The 14,309-nt window shown below is 39.6% G+C and overlaps 1 protein-coding gene across 7 annotated transcripts in view; it reads right to left on the bottom strand.

Annotated features, from left to right (window-relative positions):
- Positions 1-14,309, bottom strand: part of ZMIZ1 (zinc finger MIZ-type containing 1) — a 359,666-nt gene that overhangs the window by 136,444 nt on the left and 208,913 nt on the right. For all 7 annotated transcript variants that reach the window (XM_040605424.1, XM_040605427.1, XM_040605425.1 and 4 more), the window contains one exon: positions 6,422-6,535. In XM_040605424.1, coding sequence (XP_040461358.1) covers positions 6,422-6,535 — 114 coding nt within the window. The remainder of the gene's footprint in view (positions 1-6,421; positions 6,536-14,309) is intronic.

The following is a 14,309-nucleotide window of genomic DNA, read 5'->3' on the forward strand; positions in this document are numbered from 1 at the left end:
TATTTGCAAACAAAGCGTAACCCTAATCATAACATTAACTGCCAATAAGAAAATCTGGTCACCCCAAACCTTTGAAATCTTTAGTCCAAATAATATTGCATTCATAACAGAGACATTGCATTCACTGCCTGTGACACAGCTCTGCAGAGTTCCAGATGCTTGAACTCTCAGGGGCACTGGCAGTGAGGGCAAAACGATGAGAGAGAGGTTTTAGTAACAAGAAGAGCAGCAAAATTCAGCCACCAACTTCTTTTCCTCTGCTGAATTTAACTGCAATACTTTCCCCCTTCTCTTTTTTTTCTCCTTTCTCCTTTAGCAAGGCTAAGGAGCTACACCATGGCAAAGCTCCGCTCCCTGCCCTTCTTGTCATCACACCAAGTACTGGGACAATGTACCTCTTAACCTAACAGGCCTGTTAATCAAGAGAGCTATATGACTGCTTATTACAAAACTCCCTTCCCATTATGTTGCACTTTCAATGAATCTCTTAACTACCAGCAGTCAAGAGCACCCCCCCCTGCTGGCATCAGAATGAATTTTACCAATTCAATTTGCTGGCTGCTCAAAACTAAAAATGCCAGCTGATTGCTAGTTCAGACAGCAACGTGCTCAGCCACTTGTGCATACTTGAAATTATCTGAATGCAGTTTGAAGACTACAGCAGAAATTTTGTAATTAGAATTCTGCAATGTAGATGGTAATTTTTCCCCCTCAGTAACACACAAAGATCAGATAAACAGGAAGCAAATTGAGGAATTTTGAAACATGAATACAGTGATCTGCCTCAAACAGAAAAAAAAAAGGCGAGAAGGGGGGGGAAGGAAGAAATCTTTGTGATCTCAAGTCCTGGCCTGATGAGACTCTCTACACTCCAGTTGCAGAAGGGCTGCCTCAACAATACAGACAATCAAAGCAGGTGAGTAAAGCTACATATCATTAACCAGTTTCTTACTTTTGATGCTTGAAAACAGATATCAAGCAGGTTCTGCAAACGTAAGAGACTCTACAGAGCCCTTGTATTCAAGCTAGAGTCCTCTTAAAATTTATTTCCCACCCCATTAGGTGGATAAGGACCATATTCTCAAAATAAAATAAACCAGTATCCCTGCCATCTACTACTTTTCTTGACGCTTCCTGCAACAGTGAGGTAAACCATGCAGAATAAGGATATCTCCTCCTTTACATCCTCTTCCTCTCCTTTGCATGTCTCTAACAACCATAAACATAGAAGAAAAGGTCGCTATGCTCAACCCTCTCCATCTGAAATTTTCTCCCAGAGGGAAAGATGCAGGGATTTTGCTTTAATTAAGCCAGCTGATCACTGGGTCACTGCAATAGTGTTGCCACCTGAGTCCTGGCAGACTTTGAACAATGATAGGGATGAAACATACAGCCATCATATGAAGAAACTAATAAAGGAATTCCAAAAGCATTTTAATTTGGACAGCAACACATCTCAAACAAATGTTTTAAAGCTGTAAAATAACCCATGCCTTGACTAACGAAAGTAAGTTAAAAAAGGGCTTTAGGACACCATGAGGTCATACTGAGTTATTTGGTAGCATTACAAGCTGCTCTGAAGCAGAGTGTTCTGTGCCTGCTGGCTGTACTCTGATGGTACAGCACGTACACAGCCCTGGAGTGCCGTGACGCACTGCAAACACATAAACTGTGCTTAACAAATGCATGGAGAAGATGATGGAAGCAGAATTTCTTTCACATGAACTCTTTGCTCTGGAAGTCTCGGATACAAAAACTCAATGCAACATTACTAGGGCTCTAATGGGCAGCTGCATCCTGCCATTTTCTGGGTATAGATATGCTGAACCAACTCTTCTATCTGTAAATACATTCAGATCCTAACTTGATTTGAAATCTGATTTTTTGAGTGTCATATGTCTTTGATTTTTGATTACATATGTCTCGGCATTAATGAACCCAGCCAGGTGTGAAGCTGATGTAGCAGCAGATACCTCGTGAACACATTAGTATTAGCTCGACTTTGTTGTTTTTACTGTCTGAGGCACCCTGTTGTAGATACTTGACATTATTCCAAAATAACGTTCTTGTCTTTTTATATATATATATATTAATCAATTAAATTTTTCATTACGTATTGGATAAGCCAAAATAGATTTATCATGACACTGAGTGGCTTTTTTTTTTTCTTCCTTAAAATTACCTTTAAAATTTCAACAGTCTCAATTCCAGGATTTTCCAAAGAGAAATGCAATTCAAAAGGTTACTGTACCATGTATCAGTATCACTGAAACACGAACATACAACATATAATTCCATCAGTTTAACACCAATGCTTGTTATGTCAGCAACTCCCTTCAGTGGTACAGATATGTAGCAAGAGCTAGAAGCAGCACAGAAGATTTAAATGAAACCCAAAATCTTCAGATAGAGTACAGCTAGGACTACAGCTTTGCGTGTTGTTATTCTTTTAATTTAAAGAGAAACATTTCATAAACAAACATGTGTGAGTTTCCCACATCTGATGACCAAGGTGGACCTAGACCTAACATTTGGAGAGGAAATGTAGAACATTAAGATAGTGGGGGGGAAAGGCATTTTTATTGACTATTTCAGCATAGCTTTTTGCAGACATACTGGGGTAGAAAGTAGTGTCTTTTGGATGGAAAGAAGACCCAGGTCCTAAGCACAGTGGTCAGAGACCCCAGTGTTCATTGGAGCTCTGTTACAGTCAGTGCTTTGGCCGGGAGCCAGCTCAGGTAAGCACACCCCGCTTACCTAAATTCCTCCAACTGTCCAAAACCATTGTGGAGCTGGATTTTAATTTCATAGACTAAGCCTCTAGGTACACTTAGAGAGTAACTGTGTCTCTCACCCTTTTCTTTCTTTTTGGGACAAACTGAAAAGCCCTGAAGAATTATGAACTTGGCACCTTGAAATGCTGAAGCGCAGTAAGAGAACAAAGCAGTGCCTTTATCAGCCTTCGCTGAACACAAGTCTGTAAATCTGTCCATTTTGCTCTCAGCTGTCCCCTCATTTCCATTTTTGCTGCAGTGCCAACATAAAAGATAGCCAATGCCCTCAGTAAGAACAGTTACATGTTAAACTGCCTGGCAAGGGCAAACCTATGGGATCAGACTAGAGTGGATCTGAGGAAAGGCAGAAAAGAGTGAGACAACCTTGTCCAACCAAACTAGGGTTAAATTTGTAACTGCTGTGCGGTAACCTGAGGTGTTTCTTTCAGAAGACAGTAAGGTAATGTCATATAAAGTACACGTTTTAGAGAATGACACTCTTAAATTTAACAAGAATATTAGCCTTACCGTAACATAATCTCATCCCAAAGTGCAGGTATTACTGGCAGTGTGCACATGACAACGGTGTGTAAGATAAACAGGACTACTCTCTAAGAACCACTCCTTAAATTAAAGCACAATTTCAAAATTTTGAGCATATGTTTTTCCTTTTTATTAACAGGATTAAATTCAATTATTTGATTTTTGCAAAGCTATTATAGATCAGCCTTAAAGGATACAAAGAAGCTGTTATACCAGAGGTACTATTACACTGGATATTCATAATACAAGAGATGTTTGGATGCTCTGTCATCGCACCTGATACATTTAAACTTTGCAATGTATGAATGGATGGTTTGGTCATTCCTGAGTGAGCCTGTCCTTCCACAGTCATGACATATTAATGTTTCAATTTGGATTAGTATAGACCATGCTATCCACTAGCAGGATATGACGATTTCATATCCCTTGATGGTTCCAGAACAGTTTAGTACACCACTTTTTCCACAGTCAGAGTTTACAGAACAGAATGTTATAAAAGAAAAAAATCCTTCTGTATACTATACAGCAGGAACCTTACAAGCAAGCAAACAAGCAAGCGTTTTTAGTGTTTGTAGAATATATGGATTAAATGCACTTGCCTTTAGGACCCCACACAGTTCAAACATTGTTAGAGACTAGTCGCTTTAAAAAACATACAAAAAATACAGAAGTTTTAAGGGAATTTGTTTTTCAAGGTCATTTTAAAGACTGGCAAAATAAAACAATAATCCTGTTTTAGTGGTTGAACAGACTTTCATAGTGATTTTTCATTTTTCTTTTAGCATAATCCTCACAAAGAACAATGATGAACTTTGTCAGCATGAAGAAGAATTGGCTCCCGATAGTACAGAACATGCAGCTAAGCAAGCTAATGTTAAATTTACTCGTGATATTTCAGCGTTTCAGCTGCCGTTCACTTCTTTGCAACTTCCTGAATAATTTCTCTAGAAAGAGACTTAAGTTCTGTCATGTTTGCTAAATAAAGGTAGATAAACAAGTTTTCCTGTAAGAAGACAACAAGCCTCAACATCCACTTTGCTAAATTTTGAATAAGAAAATATGATTTAGAAAGAAGTTACACATGAGCAAGTTCAGATAGAGAGCATTTCTGTAAGGAGAAAAAAAAAATAATAAGAGGAGACCTTGTCCACTGTACTGCTATGTATTAGGAAGATACAGGAAGTATCAAGCCCTCGGGGTACAACCATGCATGCAGTGAGAAATTAAATACCTACTTTGGAGGGATTTTAAAGTTAGGAACAAGAAATGCATATTCATTGCAGTTTATATGCATTCTGCAAATCCTGTGTATTTATCTAACACAAAACAAGCCAACTGGTTAAGTTCCTGTGCTTTTTCCTTCTTAGGAATATAATGAGATCACAACATGTGATAAAGACGCTGCTGCCAGTCAGTCCTACACTGCAGACAGTGCTCTCCCGTAACAAGCTTGGGAAAGGGGGATTTCATGCCACCCTGTTCAGATTTCAGGGAGGAGTATGAAGCAAAACAATACATGCTGCTCAAATCTCAACAGTATTTAGATAATAAGGAATTATTTTCTTTCTTTCTTTTTTTTCTTGTCAGAAGAAAGACAGTATTTTCTTTTCAAGAAACTCTGATAAACAAGGTACTGTGTATTTTACCTCACAATTTTTCATGGAGCATTTTCTTCTCACTTTTCCTATGCTCTGTCAAGACAGTGACTCACTAGCCGTCAGACCTTATTCTGACCCTGCACTTGGGCAGGGCTGCAGATCTGCTTATGTAGAAAGAAAAGATTGAAACAGCAAGGAAGTCGCAGGTCAGATTTACTGTGTGCATGCAGAGGTCCGCAGAGAAATACTGTGCACAGGCTGCCTACGCATATTTGAGCTGAATGTCTCCTTTCCCAAATGCTAACCAGAAAATACTAGCAAAGTTTTAAAAGAGTATGAATAAAACGTATTTATGCTCATATCATACCCTTTATACATTTTCTCATGATGTTGTACATAACATGAGGTTATAGGTAACTTTTACTTCAAACAGAACTGTTAAATATCTTATCTTTAGGCTCTACTAACATTAACTTTCTTCAATTTTTTTTTCCCTGATTGCAAGAATGATAGGCACCTCCTTATATAATTGGATTTATTTTAGCTTTTTGACACAGAAACCTGAGGGATGCTATACACTTGAGCACATTAAGATGGAGCCATTCCTTAACATTTGGGTTTCTGGCAACTAAATCTCAGTCTTGGTGCCTGTTTTATATATATAAGCTACATAGTGCATGAAAATAATCCACACACTTCTGCACCCCTAACAAATACAATGGTGGTCTCCTCATTAATACTTTTACATTTTCTATCTCCTTTGTGACTATTTATTTATATCAACTTGTTCTGCGAATTGCAGTGAAGCTTTTAAATGCTTATTTTTTCTAAAGTCTTGACTCCACACAACAATTTTGGACTGGATCCTGTTTGAGAACAAAAACTACTGTTGTATACACGCTAAAATATATTTTCAACGCATTATAATGAAATTGCTTTAGGAACTACAGTGGTCTTAAGAAAAAGTCAATGGAAAGAAAAGCACTGAAGTCAATAAAAGTGTTGGAATTGGTATGTCAGGATTAGACCTGCAGTCAATATATATAATAAAGTAAGCTGAACAGGCATGTCAGAAACACTGTTTAACTGAAAGCACAGCATATTTAGGATAGAATACAAGTAGTTCTCCACTCCCACCAAAAATGAGCAAAGGAAAATAAATGCCTGAAAAGTCCATTAACTCCATAAGAACACAGCTCGCTTTGCAATTTCAAATCACGAAAATAAATACTGTATGTGCACACCAAGTAACCTAGCCTGTGCATTTGTAAGTAATCTAACTATAAATATTTTTCCGTTTTCTGATTTCGCTTCTTGTTACTTCATTTTGCTTTCTGTTAAGTAACAGGGTCAAGTAAATAGTTGTTCGGATCTGGCTTCACGTGTTTAAGTTAAAATGATCCCCCACCACCAAAATGTTGACTCTGGAAGTCACTTGGCCACAACAGACTGCATACAATGCAACACAGAGGGCAGGAAGCACTGCCACGGAGGGAACGTACATACCGTCAAACAACCCATCAGACTCTGCTCAAATGGTCTCTGGAAGGCTCTGGGGTCTCCACACCAGTCCAGGAGCTCTGTTGCTGCATTATGGAAGTTTGCAGGGTTCTGTAAGTGCTGGAAAAGGAAGATGAAGCCATGTGGTAAGTAACATATAGAAGGGCTGACATAGTCTTTCCTCCATCACATTAATGCAAAGTTTGGAAACTAGGAAAAGAGTATAATTTGGAAGCAAGACCTTAAACTGTACAGTGAACAAAGAAAATCCTGCCTCACTCTTATTAATACTTACGCAGATTTTCTAATTTTTTGATATGAACTCATCAGTTAGAGGCAAGCTGTAGCTGAAATACCAGAACTTCCCTGAATTCCTTCCTCCATAACATTACCTCTCCCACACGCAAATCGTAACAGATTCTACCTGGAAATCAGAAGTGCCTGAGTCCAAATTGATGGAAATCTCAGTCTTCCTCTCAAAGTCTTTGCCTTGGGCTTATGCCCCATTGTCAGGACATGCCAGCTCAGCCATGCCTTCCAACAATCAAGACTTTCACCTCTGTCCGCCAGCCAGGAGGCAAACAGGCTCAGAAAACACCAGTGACAGAGCAAAGCACGCTTACTATACTGATCCTTTCTAGGAGTTTTGGTTCCTGTTCATCATGATGCATCATCATGAGCAATTTGGATGATTAAGTTCTGGATGATGAGGAATGGAGGATTATTTCTTGACTGAAGTGTGGTGGGATACTGCCATGACCAAAAATGTTTTCACATGCACAGAAAGCACATAGAAATTTCAGGGTGGAATCCTACTTCTTTTAAAGAGGTTGGTACAATTTTGAGAGAAAAATCTGGTTTTGTTTTGAAATTTGCACGGGCAAAGCAATTTTAATACTGTTACATTCATCTCTGTCTTTGGCCTGAAGAACCTGTAGTCCTGTTTTTAGAGGCATTTAGCAAACTTAGCTGGTACTATTATTCATAATGCCATACCTCACTGTGTTACACTGCCAAAATATTCCAACATTTTCGCAAGAGCAGAGGGAGAGACAGGAAAGAAGAAATTCAGTTTACATGAATAATACTGCTACTAAATTCTCCAGTTCTGGTGATGCTACATGTTTCAATGAAAACTCCAGAAACAAGAAGAGTGTATTCAGGAATTGTTGGTATCTTTTTAATTAATTGTTTTATAATTATTGGGATTGCTGAGAAAAACACGAAAACGAGATGAGCATTTAATCTGAAAGGCACAAACCCCAAAGGCATAATTTTAAAAATACATCATTATTTTTGAATCAGTTGCATAATTTGGGAAAACATAACTGCTCGTTTCTAAGCATCTGGATTAACAATAATATTCACAACTATTTTTTTTCCTCTCGTCCCCTCATCCACGAGTAGCTGCAAATATTAACTCTACCACAAATGAAGGGAAGAAAAATTCCTCCTATGCCAGGTTTTGAGGAGTTCCCAGTCTGTAAGCTTTTGGATCACATTACTGTAATACTTATTCAATGAAGGCTCTTGGTCAGAGGCCTTGTTTTAACAAGAGATGACTGACATGTGAGGCAGATTTTTAAAACAATAGAATATGAAAAAGCAGACAGGCATTGTGCAACATGGCTTTCTTCCTCTGCTCTACAAACACGGACTACAGCTCTTGCTACCATCCAGTTTGATAGCTTTACCTAGGCTGCATTTCCCAACAACATTTCCTTGCTAGCTGAACATTAGTTGCTGGAGGAGTCAAACTATTAGAAGAATTCAAGTAAATAAACATAAGAAGCGTCCCATGAAAAGAGCCAGCAATTTGGGTTATGAATCTTCTAAGCAAAGTGGCAAAGAATGCCTTTTTGAAGGCTTAATTTAATCCTCCAAAGAAGTGACTGCCTGACACCAAATCTCTTAGTGTATACTGCTCCTTCCACACAACACTGTCATCTGCAGGGGAAACAGAACTTGGTTCAACCCCCTCTACAACGGCACATGTAAGCTCTGCTACTACCAAATATACAATTTCCAGAAGGCAAGGCAGGTGTGTAAACTGGTGAACAAATTGCACCATGCTGAACACATACTGCACTGGTAGGACACAGGTCACCATAGGGACCTGTCTCCGTAGGGAAAATAACCCCAAATCAAAAACCTCTTCCACACAGAAACAACATAAGGAAAAAAATCATTGAAAGCTACTCAGTTCTGTACTTTAAATAGCCTTTAATAATCCTTCCCTCCTTGTGAAGTGAATTGATATCCGCTGATGAAAAGCCCTAAATAAGAGCTAGATACTATTTATTTTCACCAGTGTTGCCACTTGCCAGCTACGCACATAACATCTTCCACTAACACTTACAATGAAATCTCCCCATTGAGAAACAGCCATTATACTTGAATCAGAACAATTTTAATAAGTTTAAACTAACAAATAAAAAGCAGCACAGGACCTTAGCCATATGCTTAATTTTCAGTTTAGCACCACATTTCTACTTACCATGGCACCACTGAAAAACAGTATCCCTTTCCTAGAGTAAAGGTCCAACATACGTTAAAATTGCACTTCCCTGTGGAAGAAAAGGCTCCTTCGACTTGCCCGTGTCAATGACCTCAGTGACTTAACTGTTTGTACTGTAACGCTCCATCAAGTTATTTCACTGTATCGTGACCAAGCACTGAGGCACACTATCATAACCCCCTTCTTAAATACAGAGGGCAATCGTGAAATCTGGACTTCTTAAATGCAACTACACAACTGAAACTAGCTGAGAAACTTGGTGGTCAATAACAGCAATTTTATTAGTTCCATTACAGGCTAAAAAGCCCTGAACAAACCCTAAGAAAAAGTTGTCAGAATACCAGTGGTTTCGATCTCTGTGGAGTGGATCTGAGAAGTTTCTGGGAGGTGAGAAAAGCTGGGCTTGTAGGGACACTTCTTGCAATGTCACACACAGTTCTGTCTGGGACATACTCACAGCTTTCTGACTTCCTTAATATTTAAAAATTATATTTAAATTTTAAGTAAGAGTCTCCTCCAATTTTTATTTTTCAGATTACAGAGGGAAAAGTCACTTTTTGTGGAAAACAAAGAGAAGATCCAGCATGAACCAAAGCATTAAGGCAGGTGCAGTTCCTTCCCTCAGTTAGGCAAGAAGATGTTCCAAATGCCTACTGTGATTTTTTTCATTTATTGACAGCGTCAACACTGTACCCAGGGCAAAAAGCCCCAACGTCATTCACATCTTCACAACAAAAAGCCTGCTTGGGAAGAATATTACAGCTACTATAGTCATTGAACATGAAATTAAAGAGATTTTTCTTGACTCTTGATCCAAGAACAAGTACAAAACAAAGCTTATGCCAGATCCATCCATCAGCTTTGTTGTGAAGCATTTCCCATGCATGGCTTCATCCTTTTCAGCTGAAATTATTGGCAGCATTTTGACAGAAGCAAGGCATGTGCCTGAAAAGTCTAGTCTGAAAATGCTCTTCATGTAAACAAGGAAAAAAAAAATAAATAAAAATCACCTCATTAGATGATTTAGAAGATAGTGACAGTGAACCATATCTGGCTATGACACACCCTGGTGTATCTTCAAAGCTGCTAGTGAAGGGCCACCTAACCCACCATGCTTGCAAGCAATCATGTTTTCAACAAGTGGATTTGTATGAATAAAATCTGAAGCAGAGATGAACTAAGGCCATGAACTGAATTAAGTGGTTATTTACCAGACTGCTTTTGGTGTTTTTTCTGCTTTGTAGAAGGCTGTTAGTGAAACATGACAATGTCTATTATTTCAAAACCTAAGAAAATTTTCAGTGTAATAATTTAGAACTTCAAAATCCTAATATTTCCTTAGTCTGAATGGAACAGAAATCACACAAATACTCGATGCATGTGAGGGTATAACTATTGCAGGCATCATCAGGTGGTGCTTTGAAGAGACAGTCTCTCAGACTAACTTATTTTTGGTCTTGGAAGGAATCCTGTGATCTTTGTAGCTCTTCGATTCATAGTCTGGTGCAGGGGGGTGAAGAAAATAAAAATAGCAAAGCACTTTGCTCTCCCTTTACTATGTCCAACAAGAGTGAATCGTAGCAGCAAAGCCCCTTTCTGAGTGCTGGGCTGACATCTGGGCTGGATTCCAGGGAAGGCAGGAACATCTCTGCAGTTCGTGACCACCTCCAGCTTAAATGTTTTATTTACATAAAGAACAGACCAACTTTGTCAATTAGAGTGGACAGATGGGCAGAGGATGCAGGTACACTATGACCCAAGTTCGTCAGGTTTCACAGCAACTGTCTGTGTGCCTGTTCCATGGTTTGCTGCTGTACAGTTGCCTGGGCGGGGGGAACAACGTTCCCATGGGGAGTTATGCACAACAGCTGATATGTGCAATTTTTTTGGTGTAAGCATTTCAAAATATAGCGACTTCTTGAAACTGTTAGTCCCTTCCAGTTAAACATTGATCAAAAAGTCTTGATATATAATAAAACTCTGCAATAGGCTCAAAAGTATAAGCTCCATCCCACATAAGAATTCAGGCCCCTACGACTAAAATAGGCATATGTAATAAAGATCTTATTTTTTAAAGGATACTAAAGCACAATTGAGTACTTTCAGTCTACATACCCACACCAAAGTGGGCGCAAACCACTTCCTGCCACCAAAGACTCAATATGATTTCAGAGGCAGAAACCAATTACCCACACTGGAGCACGGCAAGGACAACAGCCTTTATCTCCTCTAAATAGAAAAGGCTGCAACCCAGATGTACACTGATGTATCTTAGAACAGTCTAGTAGAATAACAGAAGAATAACAGTCAAAATTAAGAGCAATTACAGAAGGTTAACGTTATCTCACACACACACACATCAAGAAATCCTAACATGACAGCAATGCTATGGAAAATGAATCATTTAAACATGGAATCCATATGTTCCAGTTTTTTTGCTATAGAAAACAAATGCAGAATTTCAATTTACAAATAACACATCTCCAGTGGAGGGTTTTTTTTTTCTCTTTTCTGCAGAATACATCAGACTGAAGGCACAGACCTAATCTGCCACGATTTAACCTATTTGCATGACATCTCATTTTGAATAAGTTTTTGAGCAGCAAACTGCTTAACTATGCTAAACAAGTTATTGCATTTATTTACGTGATGTCGCACCAAATTATGAAGGCTGACTCAAGTTGTCTGTTTATTTTGCCGAGTTACGTCTGCTCTGTGTCTCACTCCTTGATTTAATTGAGCTGCTGAAGATAATATAACTTATCACACAGACACTATGCCATGTTGCTAGATTCTAGGTTAATTAACAGTAGCCTACAGTCACTGAATTTCTCACATGGTTAGCCACTTGGACCCTGTCTACTGTCTAGCTTCACTAATCAACGAGTCTGGGAATTTCACATTAGCAACAGAATACACTAGCAACACAAGGAGCTGTTGACTGCACAGAAAAAGAAAATACAGCTAGATGGTAGGTAGCCTTTTCTTCACTCTGAAATTAACCCATTCCTACACACCATGTGGCAGGGTTGCATGCTTGGCAAAACTTCTGGTACTCCAATTGGGGAAATTAAATCCAGGGGGCAGCTGCTTTTCTGCAGGACAGAAAGCTATGGCTGCTGTTCCAGAAGCACTGCCAGCTAATGCAAGCACCGGCGGCTACCAGCCCTGAAAGGCTCCCACCTCCCACGGCTTTGCCTTCTCCTGCCTGCTCTCCTCCACGGCACAGGAGGACACGCGGCTGCATGGTGAACTAGTCTCATTCCAACACCAGTTATTTCAGTTGCATTGGCTCTCCGAAACGGCGTGTGGTGCAGCTCCTTGAACCTTCGCACTAACAGGGGGATAGAAGCAGTGAGTGCCACCAGTGGCAGGCCACTCAGGAGCTCATGGGAACGGTCACAGGTTATAGCATGTCATCTTTTCATGCCAATACTGGACTGAAGTTGACCTAAAACTAAACGTATTTTTTTTTATATGCTTACTTTTATGGCAGGCTGCACCTGAGAGCTTCTTCCCCAAGCCACCTACTTCCACCAGACCATACTTGCTGTTCTGCCCATGAACTAATAATCTCCCACACACTGATTTTCAGTCATCACTTACAGTGAGATTCCCCACATGACCACACAATCATTAGACCTGACTCAAAGACAGTGGCAGCAAACTAAAGGTGGGCTGGGAAGGTTCAGGACTCTGCTCTCAGAAGCCCACACTTTGGATTAAATGCATCACGAAATTTCTCCCGAAGGTGGAGCTATACTATCAATATAAGAGGAAGACAAAGTTAAGTTCACAGTATAAATACTCCTCCTGCCTCACAACACCCCTCCTCTTTTTTAAAGTAATGGTACTTCAATTATTTCAACCTAGAGAAACACTTGTTATTAATATTCCCCATTATTCTCCATAAAACACAATGCCTACCGAGAGAGATGCCAAAAGGGAATAATGATTTTTAGTGTTCTGATCTTGTGTATATTTACTCTGGGGTTAATCCCCAGACTCCAGCCAATTTATTGCTGGTTTAGACAACAGGTTCATCTATGCATTCTGCAAAACCTTGCAACAGGTTCAGACTCTCAAGTGATATAAAACCCCAGTACCAAACCCATCTTTTCCAAATGATGAGCCAGATATTCAGCATGCTGTAAGTTTTGTGTAGACCTCATGACATCCGAAATACACATATACAACTCTGAAGGTTCCCATGATCTGCTTGCTATTTGCAGCTGCTGGCATGCAGGTTTTCAAGCCTTTCTCTATAACAACGGAAGTTAAAATTCTCATATGGTTGTAAAATCTAGGAATTTATAAGCAAACCAAAACATAGAGCAGTTATCAAACTTTATATATAAAAGAAAGGACGTTCAAAACTACTAATGCAGAAACCGCAGTTGCGCTGGAACTAAACCAACTGATACTGGTTGAGGAAGGAGCTGACCCACTTTTCCAGGCCTACATGGCTTTTCTAACCGTGATGCATACCTGCTCTGACCCTTGAGATACAGGATATGGTGTCCAGGTGATTTTGGCAGATTTTGCCAGGCAGGTCAGACTTTTTTTTTTTTTTTCTATCTTAATATTCATCCAGACATGCCTGCAATCACACATAATGAAAATGCACTGCTTATTTGAAGGGGGGCAAAGAGGAGAGTAGGCAAGAAAGGGAGCTGGAAAGGGACTGGGCATACAGAACAGAAAGAGATTAGGTGCCCTTCAACTGAAACAACCCAGGAGTGGAATTACTGTGGTCCTGCATCTTGGGCAAAGGGCGTTCAGCTCCCAAAGGAAAACTAATCACCTATCTAAAGAATGTAAACAAGATTCCTGGTCAGACACCCTTGACACAGTGTAACCATGGGGAGGCAAGGCTGGTCTCTGTGTATTACTCAGTGCAAAAGTATGTTCCCACTAGACCTAAATTTGATACCTCACTCAGCACCATAAGCAAGCCGTAGCGGACCTGCATAGACGGTCATTTGCTGTCATACATTATATAGGGCCTTTATTTAAAACCTGAGCAGGCTCCATGAGTGAGCCCAACCAGGAGCCTCTTTGCCTCTTCTATGCACAGGCCTCTTCACATCCCCACCCACCAAGAATGCTCTCTCTCCCTGGCATTATCCAAGGATATGCTTAAATACAGAAAATGCCGTAACCTGAAATAGGTGGTTTCTCCATTTTGATTTTTTTTTTTTTTTTACAGTCAAGTGTGATTATACAAAGATCTTATCCACAAGCAGCCATACTCAGTACATTAAAAACTCATCCCCAATGAAGATTCAAAACAAATGGTCTTTTCCTTTTTCAAGAGCATAGAGGGGAGTATTGAGCTATTTTCTGTCTTTTGGGAGTGTGTTTTTTATTTATCTG

This window comes from Falco naumanni, chromosome 9 (assembly GCF_017639655.2).
Source record: "Falco naumanni isolate bFalNau1 chromosome 9, bFalNau1.pat, whole genome shotgun sequence".
Taxonomy (NCBI): Eukaryota; Metazoa; Chordata; class Aves; order Falconiformes; family Falconidae; genus Falco; species Falco naumanni.